We start from the raw sequence: 24,417 nt of genomic DNA, 5'->3' as shown, positions 1-24,417 counted from the left end.
GCTCATCACAGGTGTCTGCAATCATACATTAGGTGGGACGTCCAGGAGCAGAGTGTTTTATACCTAATGGAATGGGTCATGTTGGAGGTAGGTAATACGCCAAACATTGCAAGGTCACAAACACAATTTCACACACTTACCGAGCTAAGGCAGACTGCAGAGACAGGGACATGTCGTCCCTGTTGGAGAAACGTCCGGAGCAGAGCTGCTCTAACCCTAACCCCATGCACGAGGCCTCTGGCGGCGGCCATCACCGTCACTTAGCAACGCGTGCTCGCTGTGCAGTGTGTACTGACTGCAGGGACGTGATCTGACTGCAGACCGAAGGCGGAAGTGTGCGTTCCAAATAATTTCGGAAGTCTCTACATTCCAATGGCGGAAGTGTGCGGTCCACCCCTCCCTGTCACAGATCCAATGAATGAGCTGCGAGTGTATGGTACGTGAAGTGTTCCAACTTTCATGCAAGGTTTGGGTCTGAGTAAATTAAAACCTGTCGGGATCAGTAGGGTAGGCATTTAGCCTGGAGCTCTTCAGGCACTGTTGTACTACAAGTACCAGCATTCCTTGCCAGAGCTTGTCTCTTCTAGGCATTGGTTACCTAGGTGTGTTTTTATAATTTGTAGTAATGTATGGCATTGACACATTTGTGGTCATGTGTGGCACAGCACTGGCATGTCTGTGGTATGTATATCACTGGCACGTCTGTGGTGATGTGTGTTACTGGCATGTCTGTAGTAATGTATAGCACTGGCTCGTCTGTGGTGATGTGTGTTACTGGCATGTCTATGGTAATGTATAGCACTGACATGTCTGTGGTGATGTATGTTACTGGCATGTCTATGGTAATGTATAGCACTGACATGTCTGTGGTGATGTGTGTTACTGGCATGTCTGTGGTAATGTATAGCACTGGCATGTCTGGTGATATGTGGCATTGGCACGTCTGTGGTAATGTTGCCGATATTAAAGACAATAATGTGTACGTTTATATAGACTGTATATTGATATGTTATTCTGTCACACTGTGCCCCCACCCCCCATAAATAATTCTTACTAGAGACACTGGTAAGTATAATATTATAATTATATTTATTTTAGGGATATAAGGTTCACCACACGTATAAGGGGGTCTGTCATATTGCTTTGGATGGGTGAAGTGACTTTACAATTATGATGTTTTGATTATTATTGTGACAAAATGCACACTTGGTATCACCAGGCAATGACTCATTCAAAGCATTCCTGATACGTATGTTTAAGGTGTAATGTCCATTTGCAATGTCTCTTTTTTTTTTTTTTTATGTACATGAACCACAGATGGCAGCACTTGACCGTGAGGTAACTGCCCGCATTCTTCTTCAGCAGTGTTTACATGCCAAGCTGCAGGTCAAACCTAAGGACAAAGACTCTGATGCTGCATGGGTGGAGGTAGGTAGTTCGTGTGTGAAAATCAAAGACTGGAGGGCCTTAAGCTGGCCACACACTAGACCAACTTACATCCAACCTTCCAACTAGTTGATTGGTTGGAATGAAAATCTGGTAAGGAATGAAAGCAAATGACAATCAGCAATTTGCTCCCAAACGCCAGAAAATGGACAAAAACTGTTGTTTGAACAAATTGTTTTGATCAAACATTTAACAAACTTGTCTGACGACCATTCTCATCTGTTTTCTGGCATTTAGGAGCAAATTGCTGATCATCATTTACTCCAATACGTTACCAGATTTTCATTCCAACCAATCAACTAGTTGGCTGGTTGGATGAAAGTTGGTCTAGTGTGTGGCCAGCTTAAATCAGTGTCCTATAGTAACAGGGTATTATATAAATATTTTCTATAAGTGATTTGTGCACAGTTGAACTATACCAATCTTTTTTTTTTTTTCTCTTCAGATACAACAGGGTATGGTTATATATGTATGCTTTTTTAAAGGTTCAAACAAAGATGAAATTCCAAAAATAGGTAAGTAAATAACTTAAATAATGATTTTTATTAACTAGGAAGAAAAGTAACATTTTAATTTGGAGGAGGACAAAAATGATGCATCATGCTTTCTGTATCAGGTTAGATTGCATGCCTTCCTGTACATAGGTGTTTCTTCAGAGTAGGGGCAGTCTCAGTGCAGAACACCTCCTCATGCTGTAGCATGCACTTTGACACTCTGGTACTGTGCCAGAAATCTGGAAAATGGCGCCGGCACCATTTTCACAGTGATTTCTGTGGCGGAAAGGTAAGTATAGCCAATGGATGAATGAGTGGTGTGGGCCTCCATTGACGAAGGGGCATGTGTGCACCGCACAATCTGCATGCAATAGAGCTGTTTCTTGTAGGACAGACCTTGAAAAAATCTGGAGGTATGCCATTTTGTTGAAATAGCTATAGTTAAAATTAATTCACCATAGTTAAAAAAATACAGAAAACTTTTGTTGATTACTTTTTTGGGCAATGCCATATATATCTAAAGGACGAGCAGGGGCTGTTTTTATTTTTATTTTAATTTAACCTACCAACAGAGTGGATGGCGTTAGATTTAGTCAGTGCTATTTTGCTAGAAAAATTGGTACAGAAACAACATGGGGGGGCGGTGCGTTTCTTTGGTTTACAACTAGTTTAATATATCCTTATGCATCTGCTTCAAGTACTGGAATCTGTAACACCTGTCTAAGCAAGATAATAATAAAAATGGTTAAAATTGAGTTAACTTTATTTTAACTAACTTTTGTTTTAAAAATTAAATTAAGCTTCAGAATCCTATTATTTCTCACTGGAATGCTCTCATTTTGGGCGGTTTGCTACGTGACAGATTTTCAGTCCTTGCAACAGTTTCTCAGCTGCCCTAGATCTCTTACAGCCCCAGGAATCAAGGGCTATCTGGACTTGTAGTTCCAAGTTGCTGAACAGCAACCAGAGTGGCGCGATCTCTGGGGTTATAATGTCTGTGTCCGGTGTCCGGTTAAATTCTCAGAGTCTGTTCCTGATTAAGTAATTGTTGAAGAAAACGTCTAGAACGGCATACCTGTACATTCCCCCTGAAAAATAGCAGTGGATTTATTCTGGTTTATTAGATTTGCTGTGCATTCTTTGTGCCCTACACTGATAAGTGTATAAGGTTCTTTTTACTCTACCACACATTAAGCAGGAAACTTACTAAAGTGTGGAGATTGTTTTTATATAAAAGAAATTTATACAGCTGGGATTTCACAAACCACCAGAATAAAAGGTGTTTGTCAGGCGGTATTGCTCAAATCTGATCATAAGAAGAGGCGCACAAAATGTTTCCATTATGAGGGCTATAATTATTTATTGATAAAGGGAGCAAACACAATAATTATCTCCTGTGGGCAAATTTATTCTATGACTATAGTAGGGAGGCCAAGTTATTGCATGATTATAGTAAGAGAGCAGTATTATTTTAAGATATTAAATACTATTTAATTGATAATGGGGGCAATACGGATTTATTTGACATGGACAACACTTATTTCTTGTTGGGGGCACCATTAATAGTGCCCACTTGGGGCACTACAAGTGCCAGAATACATATACTGTAGATATCCAGGCTAAGTAATACTGTATATAATAATGTCACTTAGGGGCTTTTTTTGCTCTTTAATCTCCTTGGATTATCTACTTCATCGGTCTCTTCACCTTCTTTGCATGTGTATAAACATTACTACATTTGCTACATACACAACTATAATATGTTTCTAGAAAAGAAAAGTAGCATACTGTTCACACAGTGAACATTGTACTAATATAGAAGGGTCAATCAAATTATGTTTGAATTGCTCACACATGTGGGACTTAAACATTTCTCTTCACAGTCCCATACGCTGTGAGCAAAAATGTTTAAGTCCGGGGTAAGAGCTGGCCATACCCTTATATCATCTTCTCTGGAGAAATTAAGTATGACTGGTGGTAAAAATGAATTTAAATCTGCTTGGATAAACACAAGTCCGTCCTGGGAATGAACCATTAACTTGTACCCCTTTTACACCAAAGTCCCCGGGTCTGACCCGGGATTTGGAACACGATTCCAACCCGGATTAGACCTGGGACAACCTCCTTTTACACTGTGGCGCCGACCCGGGCTATGCTGATGATGATGTCATCGTGTTATGCTTAGAGATGATGTCATCTCTAAGCGCCACTGAAGCCGGCCAATCAGGCGGCATGCAGCGCAACCCGGGTCATCGTGAGCGGCGCCGTTTGCATTGCAGGGTGACACGGGAACAACCCGTGCTCAACCCTGCAATCAAGCAGGGTCGGGTCCCTGGGTCACTGGACCCGAGTTGATCCGTTTACACTGACTAAAATCCTGGGGTTATGCGCGTTCACGTGCATCAACCCGGGATACTTCAGTCGGTGTAAAAGGGGTATAAGAAAAGAGACCTACTGTATGGGATAGACCAATTGTCTTATATATCTATGTTTCCCTGTCCTATGTAAATGGCACTACGGGCTAAATGTAATAGCCTGCGAGCCAGCGCCACTGTGGGAATACATGCGAGGATGCCCGTATATTTATGATTCCTCAGTGTTCGATCCCCTTTTGTGTAGTCGAGGTTGAATTGGGAGCCTCCTGTGTATATCTTATTTTTATTAATGTGCCCCTTGCCATACTGTAGTAGGTATGATATAGACAAATTTTGATTTCTTTGTCTATTGATTTTATATTCTCTATGTTAAAATAAACAAAGTAGAGATCGAAATAGTTATCGTCTTACGTTTTGATATATAGATTTATACGTGAACTATGGTTATAACCCAGATTAGGGAGATCACATATTGCATAACACAAATAATGTTAGATCTGCATGTATGTATGTTTATGCGGGGTGAACTATCTCGGTTCCTTAGACCAGTGGGTCTCAAACTCGGTCCTCAGGACCCCCACACAGTTCATGTTTTGCAGGTCACCCAGCAGGTGCACAGGTGTTTTCATTACTCACTGACACATTTTAAAAGATCCACAGGTGGAGCTAATTATTTCACTTGTGATTCTGTGAGGAGAAATGGAAAACATGCACTGTTTGGTGTCCTGAGGACCGAGTTTGAGAACATGTGCCTAAAGCTGGCCACACACTAGACCAATTTACATCCAACCAGCCAACTTGTTGATTGGTTGGAATGAAAATCTGGTAAGGAATGGGAGTAAATGATGATCAGCAATTTGCTCCTAAATGCCAGAAAACAGATGAAAATGGTCGTTCAGACAAGTTTGAACAAATTGTTTAGATCAAACATTTAACAAACAACAGTTTTTGTTCATTTTCTGGCATTTGGGAGCAAAGTGCTGATTGTCATTTGCTTTCATTCCTTACCAGATTTTCATTCCAACCAATCAACAAGTTGGCTGGTTGGATGTAAGTTGGTCTAGTGTGTGGTGAGCTTTAAGGTGGCCACACATCTAAAGATTATCTGTCCAACCAGCCAACTAGTTGATTGGTTGGAATGAAAATCTGGTAACGTATGGGAGTAACTGATGATCAGCAATTTGCTCCTAAATGCCAGAAAACAGATGAAAATGGTCGTCAGACAAGTTTGTTAAACGTTTGATCTAAACAATTTGTTCAAACAACAGTTTTTGTTCATTTTCTGGCATTTGGGAGCAAATTGCTAATTGTCATTTGCTTTCATACCTTACCAGATTTTCATTCCAACCGATCAGCTGGTTGGATGTAAAGCTGGCCACACATCTGCAGATTATCTGTCCAACCAGCCAACTAGTTGATTGGTTGGATTGAAAATCTGGTAAGGTATGGGAATAACTGACAATCAGCAATTTGCTCCCAAACGCCGGAAAATGGACAAAAACTGTTTGAACAAATTGTTTAGATCAAACATTTAACAAACTTGTCTGACGACCATTTTCATCTGTTTTCTGGCATTTAGGAGCAAATTGCTGATCATCAGTTACTCCCATACGTTACCAGATTTTCATTCCAACCAATCAACTAGTTGGATGTAAGTTGGTCTAGTGTGTGGCCAGCTTAAGTTGGTCTAGTGTGTGGCCAGCTTTAGACCATTAAATGTTTTTACCAATATTATTAGGCTTTGATCTTTTATTGTTTATTTTTTACCTTTTATTAATTTTTTTTTTTTACATTTTTTTTTTACCTTTTTCATGCTGTATTAATATTCTTATACTGTTCTAGTATGTCTATCTGTATGATATTTCTTTTATATGTGTTCACTGCTAAAGAGCATAATCAAATAGTCAGGTCTATGGGTGCAGTAGAAATCAATCTTCCCAGGTTGCTACACAACTGGTGTTTAATATCAGACTAAAGGTGCGTACACACTGGGCGATTAAAGTGGACGATTGAACGATAACGTTATCGTTCAGTTGTCCACTTTATCGTCCATTTTTAACACCAAAACGATGAACGATACGCGTTCCCGCGGGTCATTCGTCATTATCGTTCATCGGGTAAACATGCAGGCCAACCTGACAATATTGTCAGGTTGCTGCATGTTGGGGAGTGGGGGAGAGAGCCCAACGCTGATTGATATCGGTAATGATATCGTTCAGCGGTTGTGCTTAATGTCATGAACGACATTGAGCACACCCTGCCGGGGACACACTAGACGATATCGCTCAGGGAGCATATCGTCTAGTGTGTACGCACCTTAACAGACACCAGCTAATGTCTGAAGAGAACAAACATACATTGCTTTCTAAGTGCAAAGGATAGAATACAAAGATAATAAAAGAAGAAGCAAAAGGGAGTCAATGAGTTACAACATGCCGTCAACTTTATTTCCCCATAGTGGATATTATAAAAACAGGATCTGATTTTTCTAAAGGATTGCTCCTATACTGTAAATATTAACTATGCAAATCTCGGCACTAAATTGACTTTACTTGATTCTCTGTATACTTTAGCTACCACCTATGCACCTACTGGACATAATGCAGTTTTTTTTCTGACCTTTATGTTACATTGCAAGATTGAGTGGAGGGCTAACTCATTTTGGGAGGTGACTTTAACTGCGTACAATCCTGAGGTTTAGACAGGACAACACCTTCCGTTAAGTGTAGGGGAGTCTAGCCTCCCTTTTTAAGGTTGTTAATAGATTCTCTGCAACTCTGTGATCCCTGGAGGTGCCAACATCCTATATCTTGTGAGTATACCATTTATTCTCACCCTCATCACTCCTCGTCTCGTATTGACTATTGGTTGGTTTCTAATACACTTCTCCAACGGGTATTGAACTTAGGATGGATTCTGATCATGTCCTGGTGTGGTTCACACTTACCTTACATTCACATATATCCTTATCTTACAATTGGAGGTTTCCAGCCCATCTGGAAAAGTGTACTGACTTTCGTACTCATCTGGAAAGGGCCTTCCTTAATTATGTAGATGATAATGTGGAGCATTTGGATGATCTCAATTTATTCTGGGCTGGCTCTAAACCGGTATTACCTGATCAGGGTATGGAATATGTGGTCAGGAGAAGCTCTCTGAGGCTTACGATGCAATCCTATGTAGCTGCAAAGCACTTATATGACTCATTATGCACTGAACTTGCCCAGTTCTCCTACAATATTCAACGTAATACGTTTTTTCATGGTGGTAACAAATCCGGTAAATTTTTGGCAAATTTAGTTCAATCCTATTAAGCTCAATCCCACATTTTGCAACTGAAATCTGATGCTTCGCATTATATTACCGATTCGTTAGTGATCTCCGAGGCATTCTTGCATTACTATTGAACGTTGTATACAGCTCCAGATGCCCCGGCTTTAGGTATGCAATTTATTAGAGATGCTGGTTTACCTATTTTGACTGATGCTGAGAGAGAGTCATTAATGGAACCAGTACCAGAACCTGAACTTCTCTCCTTAATTAAGTCCTTGAAGAAAGGGAAGTCACCAGGTCCAGATGGTTTCAGAGCTGAACATTACCAAATTTTAGCTCCACACCTAATACCTCATGTACTATATTTATTTAATTCATTCCTGGAAGGTAATTCCCCTCCGCCTGATTTAAACGCAGCTAGAATTGTTGTTTTTCCGAAACCGGGTAAGGACGCTAATCTGGTACAATCTTACAGGCCTATATCTCTCTTATATCAAGATTTGAAATTGTTTACTAAGCTCATTGCCCAAAGTCTTCGATGTATTCTTCCTCGTATCCTCCACCCTGCGCAAAATGGGTTTGTTAAAGGTCGGACGTCTGTGCACAATATTCGTGTGTTAATTCGTTCACAACAAATAGCTAATCAGGAGGCTATTATAGTTGTGATGCGGATAAGGCCTTTGACCCTGTCTCCTGGTCCCATATTTTATGAATCCTCCATCTCCAACAGTTTGGCCTGGAATTTATACGTATTTTTCAGATGCTTTATGCTCAGTCGACTGCTTTCCTTACCATCAATGGTCACAATACCTTTCCCTTTACATTACATCGAGGATACAGGCAGGGCTGCCCGCTTTCTCCTTTACTCTTTAATTTTGCTTTAGATCCATTGATTCGAACCTTTGTCCAAGATATATCTTGGAGGGGGGTTTCGATCAGGGCTCATGATATTAAAGTTTATGCTTTTGCAGATGATCTCTTATTGTTCTTTAATGAGCCCCGGGTTGCACTCCCTGATTTAGTTGCTAATCCTCTTCTTTACACACTGTGTCATGTCTGGCGTACACTCCATACACTTGGCTTGGTTTACTTCCAACTCATTCATTATTTTTGCCACTGGTTTCTAACGCGGTTTTTCAGTGTGGTGAGCCTAATGCAGTGATTTGATCTTGGCACCTCCAGGGACTCAGGTTGGTGTATAAATTTTTGGATCTGGAGTGCTCCTCTGTACATTATTATTATTATTATTATTATTATTATTATTATTATTATTATTATTATTATTATCCTTTATTTATATGGCACCACAAGTGTTCTGCAGCGCCTTACAGAGTACATAAACTAATAAGTGAACAAGAAGCAAGTAATTTACAGTACATTACAGTGCAGAACAAGGACATGGTTTATATACATTGCAATAGCGATTAAAACACTCACAATAAGCAGCAGGGAGTTAGCAGTAAGGTGTTAGGTGCCCTTGTGGGGAGTAAGGAGTAGAAGAAAATGTAAAGAGAAGCACATGAGGGAAGAGGTCCCTACTCGTGAGAGCTTACATTCTAGTGGGTTAGAATGAGAGCTGGAAGGTCTTGATGAAGTAGTGCGTCTTGAGAGCCTGTTTGAAGATTTGTAGGGAGGTGGAGAGTCTGATAGGGAGAGAGTTCCAAAGGTAGGGAGCAGCACGGGCAGAATCTTGGAGGCGGGAGTGGGAGGAAGTAAACAGTTGGCAAGAGAGGCGGAATGCATTTGTTGAGCGAAGTGGACTGGGGTGGGAGTGTGATGGGAGATGAGTTCAGAGATGTAAGTGGGAGAGGATTGGGTGAGGGCTTTCTAGGCGAGTGTAAGAACAATGAATTGGCATCTGAAGGGGAAGGGAGCCAGTGTAGGGCTTGAAGGTGAGGGGAAGCAGATGTAGAAGAAGATGGAGAGGAAGATGAGCCAAGCAGCTGCATCAAGGACTGATTGTAGTGGAGAGAGGTGGGAGACTGGGAGACCAGCTAGGAGAAGGATACAATCTGGAGTTGACCAGCGAGTGGATGAGGGTTTTAGTAGCATCCAGGGTGAAGAAAGGTCTAATCCTTGAAATAGTTTTGAGATGGAAACGGCAGGACTGCGAGTGGTGTGGTTTAAAAGAGAGGGAGGAGTCTAGGATAACTCCAAGACAGCGCACTTTGTGGCTTGAGGAGATAGTTGTGCCATCAATAGATAATGAAATTATGGGAAGTGAGGTAATGGAAGATGGTGGGAAGATGATCAGCTCAGTCTTAGACATGTTAAGTTTAATAAGCGCTGGGACATCCAGGAAGGGATAGCAGAGATACAGGTGAGGGGAGAGGTCAGGGGTGGAAACATAGATCTGAGTATCATCAGCATAGCAATGATATTGGAGGTCAAAAGAGTTGATCAGTTCACCTAAAGAGAACGTATATAGGGAGAATAGGAGGGGTCCAAGAACAGAACCTTGGGGAACTCCTACTGTTAGTGGAAGTGGGGGGGGGGGGAGAGGAGTCAAGAGAGGAAACAGAGATGGAATGATCAGAGAGGTAGGAGGACAGCCAGGAGATGGCAGTGCGATGTACCAAGAGAGTGAAGGATTTGCAGGAGGAGAGGGTGATCTACAGTGTCAAATGCAGCAGAGAGGTCAAGGAGAATGTGCAGGGAGTAGTGGCCCTTGGATCTGTCAGTAAGGTGGTCATTGTTTACTTTCGTGAGAGCAGTTTCAATGAAGTGGAAAGAACGGACCCAAGATTGAAGTGATTCAAGGAGAGAGTGGGAGGAAAGAAACGCTGTAGGGCGGTTGTAAACATACGCTCAAGGAGCTTGGAAGCAAAAGGGAGGAGAAAGATGGTTCAGTAGTTGGAGAGTATGTTAGGATCAAGGGTAGGTATTTTAAAAATGGGGAGACAAGTGCATGTTTGAGTGCAGAAGGGACAGTGCCAGATGATAGGGAGAGGGGAGGTGAGCAAGATGGGCACATGCAGAAGGAGACAGATAACAGAGGAGATGGGAAGGGATAGGGTCAAGGGTGGAGGAAGGAGGTAAGAACCGGATGAGGGCCAAGACTTCCTCTCCAGAAACAGCGGAGAAGGATGTCAGAGTTGGTGAGACAGATGGGGAGGGGTGGTCAGGGAAAGGAGGGGCAGGAGTGCTGGGGTCTGATGGGATATGATGTCCTCATGTATGGAGTCAATTTTAGATGTAGGTGGCAAAGTCAAGGGCAGAGGAGAGAGTTGAAAGTGGCAAAGAGACACCGGGGGTTTGAGGATGAGGTTCTTGAAATATGATTGTTTGGAGAGGGACAAGGCAGCATTGTAGGATGAGAGAATACATTTTAAATGTAGGAAGTTTGCCTTATGGAGCATACACACGGTCAGATTTGTCAGATTTGGTGAACGACTTGAACTATGAACGATTTTTGACTGCAATAAAATGAATGGAATTGTCCAAATCTGACTGCAAACACATCAGATGTTAGATATCGTTATCTGACCATCGGGAACGCGCATCGTTCATTGTTCAGACATGTCAGATTTTCCTTCAGATATGAACGATTGAACATTTTTTTAAATCGTTATAGTTCAGATCTGAACTAAAATCTGACCGTGTGTATGCACCATAAGAGCGTGATTTCCTTCACTGACGCTCTGCAATTTGTGAACACTTTGGAGGTATCTGGTGCATTTGGAATGCCAGGGTTGTGGTGTGGATCTACGAGGGTGAATAGTCATTGCCGCAGCAACAGAGTCAAGAGCAGAAGTAAGGGAGGCATTGTACAGGGAATTGGCTTGTTCAGGACAGGAGAGAGAAAGGATAGGGGAAAGAAGTGAGTCCAGCAGGGAGGAAAAAGCAACAGTGTCAATAGCCTCAATGTTGCGCTTAGTAAAGGTAGCTTTAGGAGGTCGAGGAGGGGAAGGAGAGAGGGATAAGTTAAAAGAGAGAAGGTGATGGTCAGAGAGGGGGGATGGGGAAATGGAGTAATCAGAAATATCAGAAAGGTGAGTAAAGACCAGGTTGTCACAAACTCTCGGGCAGATAGTGGACGCAACCCTTATTCAGGGAATTGGCTAGCCCTATTCCTGAGGCGCGGAGTCTAATATGCCGGCGGTATTCACCAGGGACCTTCGCAAGCAGGTATGAACTTGGCTGTGTCCGACACACAGGTCACGGCCCTCAGGTTAGGTTTCCCTATACAGGTGCAGGTGAACTTAGTAGGAGTGCAGTAGACTTTTTAGCGTAGTCGACAAGCCGTGTCAGAACCAAACAGACGAAACGGTACCAGGGAGTTGGCGTAAATGGGTCACGGTGAATAGCCGAGGTCAGAACCAAATAATCAATGCAGAACCAGGGATCAGGCAGAATCAGAGTCACGAACAAGCCGAGGTCAGAACCAATAATTAGGATATACGCAGGAACGCTGGAGTATGGTAATGGAGCCTATACTCCATTACCATGGAGTACTCCCAGGAACTTCCTTATATAGGTCAGGGTTTAACCCAGCCCCAATCAGCAACCCCTTTCCTGACCTGTCTCTATTTCTACTTGCAGAACGGCGCGCGTGCCCCTAGGGGCGCCGCGTCCGTCTGCACACAATCACAGAGGAAGCCCGCAGCAGCAGGCGCTGGGATCTCCCTGCCTGCCGCTCGCCGGAGGACACAACAGGAAGCCTGAGGAGTCGTCATCAGCAGCGGGTGCCATGATCTCCCCCCCCCTTCCCCCGCTGCCCGTCAGAGAACCAGTGCTGCTGGACCCAGTCAGTGATGACCGGTGTCCGGCACACTGTGACATTACCCTCCCCCTTTCTAGGGGTGGGCACCGAACACCCCACAAACGGCTTGTTAGGGAACTTCTGATGGAACTTTCGAAGGAGTTGAGATGCATGCATGGATATCCGGAGCTTTAACCCAACAACGTTCTTCCGGCCCGTATCCCTTACAATCCACCAGGAAGTGAACTGCACCTCGGGACATTCTGGAATCTAAAATCTGTTTGACTTCATACTCCTCTTGGTGATCCACTGGTATTGCAGTGGGAGTGTTGCACTGTCTCGAATATCGATTAAGCACAAATGGTTTCAGAAGAGAGGTATGGAATACGTTGGGAATCCTGAGAGTACCAGGAAGTTTTAAGCGAACAGCCACCGGATTGATGACCTGAAGAATCTGGAAAGGACCAATGAACCTGGGAGCAAACTTCATGGTGGGAACCTTTTAATCATAAGTGCTTAGTGTATAACCATACTTTATTACCAGGGTTCAGTACAGGACTCCCTCCTCTTCTTGTCTGCCATCCACTTATACCTGGAAGAGGCTTTACACAAATTCTTTTTCACCTCCCTCCAATTCCTGAAGAACCGACTCGCTGTGCCACCTACACCTGGGAGAGATTCTGACTGAAGAGTAGGTACTTCTGGTATCACGGGATGTAGCCCATACTGAATGAAGAATGGAGAATACCCCAATGACTCACGGTACAAATTATTGTGAGCAAATTCAGCCCATGGCAACAAGGAAACCCAATCGTCTTGATTAGCTGAGACATATATCCGAATGAATGTCTCTAAATCTTGATTTACATGCTCCATTTGACCATTGCTCTGAGGGTGGTACGCAGATGAGAAACTCAAGTTGATATTAAAGCATTTACATAACGCTTTCCAGAACCTGGAAGTAAATATACCCCACGATCTGAAACAATGTCTTTAGGAAACCCGTGCTAGCTTGAAGATTTCCTTTATAAATGTTTCAGCCAACTTCGGAGCTGACTGTAACCCTTATAATGGGAGAACCTAACCACCCCTACCCAGATAGTATTGAACCCCTAGCAGGAGGGTAGATCTGTTCAAAAGTCCACGGATATATGGGACCAAGGACGATCAGGTACTGGAAGTGGACATAAAGACCCTGTAGGGAGTTGAGAGGGCACTTTATGCTGAGCACAGATGGTACAAGCTGCCACAAAATCCTTGACATCATGACGTACAGTCGGCCACCAATAACTCCTAAGGATTAGTTCCAAGGTTTTCCCCCTTCCTACATGACCTGAAAAACGTGAAGCATGAGCCCACTGGAGTAACTTAGATTGGAGTTCGGGTGCTACCAATGTTTTCCCTGGTGGGATCTTGACTTTAGACACTGCAACAAAGCACCCAGGATTTAAAATTGGTTTATCTTCCTTTACTTCGTCTTTCTGGGCAGAATTGAATGCTCGAGACAGGGCATCAGCTTTAATATTCTTGCAACCTGGACGACAGGTAATAACTAGGTTAAAATAGTCAAAAAACATCTACCATCTGGACAATGAGCAGTTTTGAGATAAGTGAGGTTCTTGTGAACTGTGTAAACTGTCACCGGAAATTTTGCCCCCTCCAGCAGATATCTCCACTCTTGCAATGCCAGCTTAGTAGCTAACAACTCCTTATCCCCAACTGCATAATTCTTCTCTGGAGCAGGAAACTTACGGGAAAAGCAGCCACAAGAGTACCACTTGCCCCACTCGTCCTTCTGTGACAGTACAGCCCCAACTCCAACCGTGAAAGCGTCCACCTCCAAGAAGAAAGGCAGATCGCAGTCAGGTTGTCTTAGAATAGGAGCTGACATAAAGTACTGTGTTAAAAGAACAAAGGCCTCTTCAACTGCAGAAGACCATCTCCGAGTATCTTGTCCTTTTTTGGTAAGCGCAGTGATTGGAGCTGCTATGGTCGAGTAGTCTTTGATGAACTGGCGATAGAAATTGCAGAATTCCAGAAAACGTTCCATTGCCTTTAACCCAACAGGACGAGGCCAGTTAGTAATGGCAGCTAGTTTTGCCGGATCCATCTGAAGGCAGAAACCAGAAATAATGTATCCCAGAAACGTTAGCTCTTTTTGCTCGAAGGAACATTTTTTAAGTTTGCAAAACAGCTGGTTGGCCCGGAGTCGTGTCAGCACGATGACTTGTTACATCCTTTGAGAATATCAGGATGTCATCTAGATATACCACAATGTTTTATAGAGCAAATCCCTGAAGATGTGATTCATATATTTTTGGAAGACAGCTGGAGCGTTGCTTAACCCAAAAGGCATGACTAGGTACTCGAAGTGACCATCATGAGTATTGAAGGCTGTCTTCCACTCATCTCCGGCCCGAATCATGATCAAATTATAGGCCCCGCGAAGATCCAGCTTGGTAAAAATCTTGGCTCCCTTAATTCGGTCGAAAAGTTCAGATATCAGAGGTAATGGAAACCGGTATTTTGATGGTAATAGCATTCAGGCCCCGGTAATCTATGCATGGTCTCAGACCTCCATCCTTCTTTTTGACAAAGAATAGACCGGCACCCACAGGTGATTTGGACTCCCTGATTAACCTGCGCTACAGATTCTCCTGAATATACTCAGACACAGATTGGGACTCAGGAAGTGAAAGAGGGAAGATTCTCCCACAAGGTGGCTCTTTCCCAGGTAATAAGTCAATAGCACAATCACAGTCTCTATGAGCAGGAAGAGTCTTGGCTACTTTCTTACGAAAGACATCTCGGAAGGACTGGTATGAAGCTGGAAGCTGAACTTCCGGAGAAATTACTGAACGCCTAATGGCTCGCTGAGGAGGTTTGACGGATGACAAACAGGAGCCATGGGATTGAGAGCCCCACGACCGAACTTGAGGTTCCTCCCAATCTAGCACAGGAGAATGCTTGCTGAGCCACGGAAGACCCAGGATAACAGGACTCTCGGCTGATGGAAGTCTATAGAATGCTATCGATTCCAGATGGAGAGCCCCTACTTGCATCTTAATCTCAGACGTCCGAGAGTGGATGGTCGCTGTAGGAAGTCTGGGCTTCATTCAGAGCCGCTCGTAAGCGGCCGCTCGTTTCTTTCCGAGCAATGTTCGCACAACTGCGCATGCGTACGGATCGTAATACGCATGCGCGAACCAGTCAGTGTGGCCGAAAATCGTTTGTTCGCTAAATAGCGAATGCCTGCTATTTTGAGTGACAGAATGAGGCGTATGTGGGTGGTAACAGGGGAAGATGCTTGAAAACGGGGAGTAGAATTCAGAACGCAGGCGTGCTTAAAGGTCAAAACGGGCGTTTAAAGGGTGTGCATAATTACTAAAGCAGCGTCATCGACCACGTCACTTGGTTGTTTTATAGCCAGAACTGCTCGCTAGATTGCGGTAGGAAAAACCAACCACAAGAATAGCGAGCAGTTCATACGCTGTTCGATGTACTCAATTAATCTAATAAATAGCGGACATGACGTAGGATGCGAGTGGCCAGGGGGCGTATTTTTCCAAAAAACAACCGCATGTTTTGTTCGCTCGTTCAGACCTAGAGGCGTCAACAAACCGTAAAGAGCGAACGGTTCATTTGAATAGCCACCCCTTTTTTCTGAACGAGCGAGCGCAAATAGCGTCCGGCTCTGAATCAGACCCTCTATTCCCATCTACTCCGATGACACTGAGAGCGTTTGAAGTGGCATAATTAGAATTCCTAGCTCTTGAACTTTTTCAGCCATAATGAAGTTGCCATCGGCACCTGAGTCCAGAAAAGCCCTAACGACTTCAGAGGATTTTCCCAGGATCAGGGTCACATCTATGGAGAACTGGGGAACTACACTTTTTTTGCGGTATGTTGAAATGTACCTAATCTGACCACCCCTCGATCAATTAGGCCTTCCCGTTTCCTGGACGTTTTGGACAGACGGAGAGAAGATGACCTGGTTCACCACAGTATAAGCAAAGTCTGCTCTTATGCCTCCTTTCTCTCTCCGCGACGGGATTTTCCAACCAGCATGGGCTCTTCTGGAGGTTCCACAGGTGCTGTGAAACGAGGAATGTGAGCTTAAAGGAAAACCGACAAGACTTTTTTCCTTTTCTCTTGCTCTGTCCCTATGGCGAAGATCCACCCGGATACACAGGGAGATCAAGTCATCCAGAGAAGTTGGCAATACCCTGGATGCGAGTACATCTTTGATCTGATCGGACAGACCCTGCTTGAATGCGGCAACTAAGGCTTCGTTGTTCCACCCCAATTCTGAGGCAAGGGTTCGGAACTGCACAGCATACTGTCCTGCGGATTGATTGCTTTGTCTCCGTTGTAGAATAGCCGATCCCGCAGAGGATACTCGACCAGGCTCGTCGACCCTTTGGCTTGTGCAGCCACCGTAGGAGGTGGAACCGATTGTACCGGTGTCGGCTGAACGGTGCTGACTTGTTGCATTAAGGTCTGCAGACAATGCATAATCTGAGCTGGATCCTGTTCTTGTTACTCGACTCTAGCAAGTAGATTCTCGAGCAAGTCTCGGGGTGATTAGTTACCAGTAGCGTCCATGTTTTTTGGGCCAGAGTATTCTGTCACAAACTCTCGGGCGGATAGTGGATGCAACCCGTATTCAGGGAATTTGCTAGACCCATTCCTGAGGCGCGGAGTTTAATGTGTCGGCGGTATTCACCAGGGACCCTCGCAAGAAGGTATGGATTTGGCTGCGTTCGACACACATGTCGCGGCCCTTAGGTTAGGTTTACCTATACAGGTGTTGGTGAACTTAGTAGGAGTGCCGGAGACTTTTTAGAGTATGTAGTCGGGAAGCCGGCGGACCTAATCCCGACTGCTTAATCCCATCGAGGGTTAAATGACAGGCGTCTAAATCTAGATGCCTGTCTTTTTACCGATGCTGGGAGACCGAGCGCGGATAGGATTAGGATTAGGCACCCCCCCGGGAGGTTAGGTTTAGGCTAGGGGAAGGGGGGATTAGGGTTAGACATCCCCGGGGGGAGGTTAGGGTTAGGCACCCCCGGGGGGACTTAGGTTTAGGCAGCGGGGAAGGGGGGGTTAGGTTTAGGCACTGGGGGGGTAAGGTTAGGGTTAGGCACCCCCTAAGGGATGGTTAGTGATAGGGGGTGGAATTAGGTTAGACAATACTTACCTTGGACGATCGGGATTTCCTCCTCTGCCGGGATGCCGCTGTCGGGATTCCAACCGCCGGGCATGGGTCCGGCAGTAAATCCTACCGATTCCTTTTTTAGCATAGTCGACAAGTCGGGTCATAACCAAACAGACGAAACGGTACCAGGGAGGAGGCGTAAACGGGTCACGGGGAATAGCCAAGGTCAGAACCAGATAATCAACGCAGAACCGGGGATCAGACAGAATCAGAGTCACGAACAAGCTGAGGTCAGAACCAATAATCAGTTTATACACAGGAACGCTGGAGTATGGTAATGGAGCCTGTACTATGGCACTGAGGTACTCCCAGGAACTTCCTTATATAGGTCAGGGTTCAACCCAGCCCCAATCAGCAATCCCTAATCCTGACCTGTGTCTATTTCTACTTGCAGTACGGCGTGCGCGCCTCTAGGGGCGCCGCGACCGTCTGCACACAATCACATTGGAAGCGCGCAGCAGCAGGCGCTGGGATCTCCCTGCCTGCGCTCGCCGAAGGACACAACAGGGAGCCTGAGGGGACGTCATCAGCAGAGGGCGCCGGGATCTCCCCGCCCGCTGCCCATCAGGGAACCAGTGCTGCCGGACCCGGTAAGTGATGACCGGTGTCCGGCACACTGTGACACAGGTCTAGTGAGTGTCATGGCTCCCGGGGGGAATTAGGGTTAGGCATCCTCCCGGGAGGTTAGGGTTAGGCTAGGGGAAAGGGGGGTTAGGGTTAGGCACCCCCAGGGGGAGGTTAGGGTTAGGCACTCCCCCTGGGAGACTTAGGTTTAGGCTGCGAAGAAGGGGGGGTTAAGTTTAGGCACTTAGAGGGGGGTTAGGGTTAGGCACCCCTAATGGAGGGTTGGGGGGGTTAGGTTAGTTTATACTTACATGGAGCGAGGTTGGTTACCGGGCTATACCCCTACAAACATGTAGTATATGCACATATAGATGAGGTTGTACACAAAAAACAACCTCATCTACAGTCAGGTGCATAAATATTGGGACATTGACAGAATTCTCATATTTTGGCCTCTGTTCACCACCACAATGGCTTTGAAATGAAACAAACAAGATGTGCTTTAACTGCAGACTTTCAGATTTGAGGGTAATTACATCCAAATCAGGTGAACGGTGTAGGAATTACAACGGTTTCTATATGTGCCTCCCACTTTTTAAGGGGCCAAAAGTAATGGGACTATCAACTCAAAAGCTATTTCATGGACAGGAGTGGGCTATTAACTCGTTATTTCATTATCAATTATGCAGGTAAAAGGTCTGGAGTTGATTCTAGGTGTGACATTTGCATTTGGAATCAGTTGCTGTCGACTCTCAATATGAGATCCAAAGAGCTGTCACTATCAGTGAAGCAAGCCATCATTAGGCTGAAAAATCAAAACAAACCCATCAGAGAGATAGCAAAAACATTAGGTGTGGCCAAATCAACTGTTTGGAACATTCTTAAAAAGAAAGAACGCACCGGAGAGCTCAGCAACACCAAAAGACCCGGAAGACCACGGAAAACAACTGGTGGATGACAGAAGAATTATTTCCCTGGTGAAGAAAATCCCCTTCACAACAGTTGGTAAAATCAAGAACACTCTCTAGGAGGTAGGTGCATATGTGTTAAAGTCAACAATCAAGAGAAGACTTCACAAGAGTGAATATAGAGGGTTCACCACAAGATGTAAACCATTGGTGAGCCTCAAAAACAGGAAGACCAGATTAGAGTTTGCCAACCAACATCTAAAAAAGCCATTACAGTTCTGGAACAACATCCTATGGACAGATGAGACAAAGATCAACTTGTACCAGAGTGATGGGAAGAGAAGAGTATGGAGAAGGAAAGGAACTGCTCATGATCCAAAACATACCACCTCATCAGTGAAGCATGGTGGTGGTACTGTCATGGCGTGGGCATGTATGGCTGCCAATGGAACTGGTTCCCTTGTATTTATTGATGATGTGACTGCTGACAAAAGCAGCAGAATGAATTCTGAAGTGTTTCGGGCAATATTATATGCTCATATTCAGTCAAATGCTTCAGAACTCATTGGACGGCACTTCACAGGGAAGATGGACAATGACCCGAAGCATACTGCAAAAGCAACCAAAGAGTTTTTTAAGGCTAAAAAGTGGAATGTTATGCAATGGCCAAGTCAATCCCCTGACCTGAATCCGATTGAGCATGCATTTCACTTGATGAAGACAAAACTGAAGGGAAGATACCCCAAGAACAAGCAGGAACTGAAGACATTTGCAGTAGAGGCCTGGCAGAGCATCACCAGGGATAAAACCCAGCGTCTGGTGATGTCTATGCGTTCCAGACTTCAGGCTGTAATTGCCTGCAAAGGATTTGGAACAAAGTATTAAAAAGTGAAAGTTAGATTTAGGATTGTTTATTGTAATTGTCCCATTACTTTTGGCCCCTTAAAAAGTGGGAGGCACATATAGAAACCGTTGTAATTCCTACACCGTTCACCTGGTTTGGATGTAATTACGCTCAAATTAAATCTGAAAGCCTGCAGTTAAAGCACATCTTGTTTGTTTCATTTCAAAGCCATTGTGGTGGTGAATAGAGGCCAAAATACGAAAATTCTGTAAATGTTCCAATATATATGTACCTGACTGTATATATACATAAACTACATGTTTGTAATATTGTGCTTTAACTTTTACAGTTTCTTATCATAATTATGTGTATAACTTCTTTTACATATATGTGATACAAATCTGTGGTTAACAGTGTGTTTAGCCAATAAATAGATTTTCACTAATATCCATCTCTTTTTTTAGACTTACGTACATACACCACATATAGGGGTATAGTGCGTTAACAAACCTCGCTCCATATTATTAACCAAGAGGTTAGGCACCTCTATCTTACCTGCAGCAAACCCCGCAACCCTTATTATCCAGTGCGCAAGGAACCCGGTACCATTTCCATAGTTAATACTTACCTTAGCTGCGGTCGGGATCTTCACTGGTGCCGGTCTTTGAATCATATCGATTCCGGCTTATTATTATACTCCTAGACTTAGGTTTGTCATTGGAGTCTATGATAATTCTAATTGTTTTAAGTGTTCCACCACTGACGCTGATATCCTACATTGCATATTGGTGTGCTAAGTGGTGCAGACTTTTTGGATGGATGTGCAAAATTACATTAATCAAGAGTTAGGTATACCTTTCAGGGTCCATATGTCCTGGGCATTTTCGTACCAATATACTCTATCAAATACAGTTTCTAAGGGAGTTAAATTACTATTGTCTCACATAGCAGCAGCTTCTAAGAAAACAATCTTATTGTGGTGGAAACCCTCTGCCCCTATATCAATTTCCCTCATGCTACCCCGCTTAGCTTTTTATACCAGATGGATTGGACTGAGTGTTCCATTGATGTAGAATTTTTTTTCATGATTTGGGTCCCCTATTTAGTCACTCTTCCACCATCTACTAGAGATCATGTTAGAAAAGTGGTTAGTTTGTCCACATGGTATAACACAGAAGTGCTTGCTAGAGGGTCTCCCCCATTGCCTGTTGACACAATTTTCTCAAATGTCATTTTCTTCCTACTGATATTTATAATTCTCTTTCTTTTTCTGTTTTGAAATTTCTAATTGGATAATGTATTTTATGTCTATTTTTCTTTTTCTAATTGCCATGTTGTATTTTATATATAATACCAACTGTTATTGTATGATGTGTATTTTCTTCATAATAAAAACACTTAAAAAAAAAAATCATACATTTAGTTAATTGCGCAATATTTTCTAACTTCAAAACTGGAATCTATGCTATGAAATATTCTGTAGATGTATCGTCAGTTACCATTTTAGAGTTAACACGCTTGTTGTACAAAACATCAAAGTACTGTATGGCTAAGCTTAAACTATCTACAGAAAAAAGAGGGATTTTCCCTCCAGCACACTGCAGCAATATCAACAAAAATACTTGAATCTTAAGCTATGCCTAGCAATATAAATGTGTTGTAAACATTACTGTGTGCGCGTACATATCTGTATTATGTGCATTGCTTATCTTGGGATGAGTTTGTATTACATGATAGAAAAACAAAAGTTTATGTGTGTGTGAATATAAGTAATTTAGGAGAATGAAGGAACACACAATTCTGAAGACCAGAGAAAATATTAGTTATGCAGGATCTAGAACATTGTTACATAGCACAGTCACCCAGAGATGGGAAGGGCTGTACTAACTCTTCATAAAGTCGCCTAAGACTGAAACAGATGTTGGGCATTTTAATGTGATATAACATCTACAATAAAATAATTTTTTTTAATGATCGGCAAGAATGTATCTTGTCCATCTCTGTTTAACTGGGTGAGCATGGTATGTGTAAAGCAGCCCAGACATATGCACCTTGTGACGAAACGTGGGATCCAGCTTCCGACATATCGGGGGGTCCCCACACACGGTCACCCGATATGCCGCCACAACCTGCACATCGCAACCCCAGATCAACTGAACCTGTAGTAAGATCTGGAGGTGCGATGTATGACCCCATGGGTACGCACACTGATTTCATGCCCATATATGGTACGATATAGCAGTGATATTGTACCAATCCGTAGGCTGGGCTGCTTTATCGCACCGTGTATGGGCACCTTATGAAATAGATCAGATATTATTTAATATAGTGCTACAAGTTTATCACTAATAGTTACAGACTGAGTATGTCTTCCCTTCCTCTACATCATCATTACCATCTGCACTACCTGGACAGAAAAATGCATAATTCAAAAGTAATGGACAATTTCTAGATATTTATTTTCCTTTAATGGAATGCAGTATATTTTTTACTGCTGTCTGAAAATACATTTTGCAGGCAACAAACTGTTTCTCATACACAGTTATTGTAGCAACGACGACTGCCAGTAATAATGGTAAAATCAGAACACATTGTGCATATGTACTTATAGCATGTAATATGTAGTGTTAGTATTTCAGCAGCTAATGACACATTCAGGATGTTTAATTATATAATATGTCTTTTTTTTTCTTGTTGTTGCAGTGAGTGCCCTCCTGAATGTGAAACTGAGTGAGACAGATACTGGGAAGCATGTGTCCATTGTTGAACTCCCAGGAGATGTCCTTGTTGTCCCGCAGGCTACGCTTGGGGGTAAAGCAAAGGGCCGCTGCATGCAGTACCATTCAAACGCAGGCAAGGAGCTAGGCATGGAGTTGTATGCTCTTTTTATAGCTCAGTGCCAGCAGGAATTAGAGTCTCATCCCAAATGGGCAGAAGCTGGAGCTGTGCTACGCTATGGAACTTATGGAAACAGACAAGTTTTGCAGCTGGACACTAATGGACCTTACACGCACTTGCTGGAGTTCTGAACTCTTCCTATAATTTGCACCATAGGACAGGGACTGCACTTCCATTATTTACCTATTGAGACAGAGGTGATTCATTATTGGTACGGCAATTGGTAAATACATTTAACACATTGGCTTCTTAGTATTTGACTTATCCTACTTGAATCCTCTATGTTGGCTGATTACGTGCCCAGTTCTGGATGCACACTTCTGCTTATCATTGGCTTCAGGCCTGGATTATTTCACCATATAGTTTCTCACAGTGTTACAGAAATGGCAACACTGAGTATAATACCAGTAGTACTACTCTATATAAAATGCACAGAGTTTGTCATAATTCAGCTGCTCTCATCATGAGATTTTGTAAGGGATCTCAGGGAAATAGGTTACTACACCTTAGATGTTTTTAAATTATACACCAAGGGGTAAATTTACTAAAGTGAGAGTTTTTAGAAGTGGAGATGCTGCCCATAGCAGCCAATCAGATTCTAGCTATTATCTTCTAGAAGGTGCTAGGTAAATGTTAAGTAGAATCTGATTGGTTGCTAAGGGCAACATCTCTACTAAAAACTCTCACCTTAGTAAATTTACCTTATCATGTAAATGTTCTGCTATGCCCAGTTTTCTACTATGTGACCGTTTAACACTACCCTGGTAACATTTTATTTTACTCTTAAGGATCATTAAAATTGTGTTTTATGTTTATGCACAGATGTGTTTTGTCTGTATTCAGCAGCATGGACCTCGCTGATGATGTCACCCTTCGGACCTGCAAGCGGGAGCGCACATCGTCAGTGATTTTGGAGGCACACACTAGACGATGTGCCCGATATGTCATCCAATCCGGCCGGATCAGACGCAGACAACATATCGTCTAGTGTGTATCCGGCATTAGCTTGCTACTGTTAATGACATGCAAAATGAAAGTCAACGGATGAATAGCACTTCACTTTCTGAAAGTACAAGCAATGCTCTGAGAGGTAGATTCTGAGTTGGGAGCAAAGAAAAAAAAACATGCAACTTTGCACCAGGAACCAACCATGTTTCAATGCAAGGGGTGCAAATACTTTTTATTTTATTTTTTTAAGCATGCAGGGATAATAATGGCTACTTTTGCATATAGCCCACAAATGCTGGACAGCTTTATTTTTCCACTGCAATTTAGATTTCAGTTTGGACAGTTTTTAATTTGCCTCAGCTGCAGTGCATCATGGTTTTACCCAAGTGCAATATGGCTTGCTTTTTTTTTTAGCTTTGCTGTTACTCAGAATCAGCCCCTGAATCTTAAGAGAAAGCAAGCAAATATGTTTATTAACCACAAGCCTGGCACGGTCGCATCAGATGCGACTACACCAGGCTGGACTTTCTCTGACATAGTCGCATCTGATGCGACCAGTCAGAAACGCCCACTAGGGGGCTGCGGGAAGCTAATCTTCCTGCAGCCATCTACAGTATATCAGAGGGTAGGGATGGTCATCGGTATGGTTACCATCCATGGCAAAATAGAAACACACACACACACCCCCCCCCCCCCCCCTTAGGGATGGCCACTGACCATCGAAGGTTTTCAAACCAACGATGGTCT

At 43.4% G+C, this 24,417-nt stretch overlaps 2 protein-coding genes across 7 annotated transcripts in view; one reads left to right on the top strand and one right to left on the bottom strand.

Annotated features, from left to right (window-relative positions):
- Positions 1 to 354, bottom strand: part of NUBPL (NUBP iron-sulfur cluster assembly factor, mitochondrial) — a 38,331-nt gene extending 37,977 nt beyond the window's left edge. The window contains exon 1 of the mRNA XM_088456613.1: positions 141 to 354. Coding sequence (XP_088312739.1) covers positions 141 to 251 — 111 coding nt within the window. The 5' untranslated portion in view covers positions 252 to 354. The remainder of the gene's footprint in view (positions 1 to 140) is intronic.
- DTD2 (D-aminoacyl-tRNA deacylase 2) lies at positions 22 to 23,541 on the top strand. Of its 6 annotated transcripts, none has more exons than XM_088456616.1 (4): positions 22 to 87; positions 1,318 to 1,428; positions 1,892 to 1,961; positions 22,528 to 23,541. In XM_088456616.1, the coding sequence occupies exons 1-4, from the start codon at positions 67 to 69 to the stop codon at positions 22,851 to 22,853; spliced, it is 528 nt and encodes a 175-aa protein (XP_088312742.1). In that variant the 5' UTR covers positions 22 to 66; the 3' UTR covers positions 22,854 to 23,541. The 6 variants fall into 6 exon arrangements, with proteins under 6 accessions (XP_088312742.1, XP_088312743.1, XP_088312741.1 ...); XM_088456617.1 differs by lacking the exon at positions 22 to 87 and adding an exon at positions 141 to 436; XM_088456615.1 differs by lacking the exon at positions 22 to 87 and adding an exon at positions 434 to 507.
- The last annotated feature ends 876 nt before the right edge of the window (positions 23,542 to 24,417 follow it).

This window comes from Taudactylus pleione, unplaced genomic scaffold (genome assembly GCF_031769625.1).
Source record: "Taudactylus pleione unplaced genomic scaffold, aTauple2 ptg000707l, whole genome shotgun sequence".
Taxonomy (NCBI): Eukaryota; Metazoa; Chordata; class Amphibia; order Anura; family Myobatrachidae; genus Taudactylus; species Taudactylus pleione.
The sequence above is the reverse complement of the archived record's forward strand: the minus strand, read 5'-3'. Positions and strand labels throughout refer to the sequence as shown.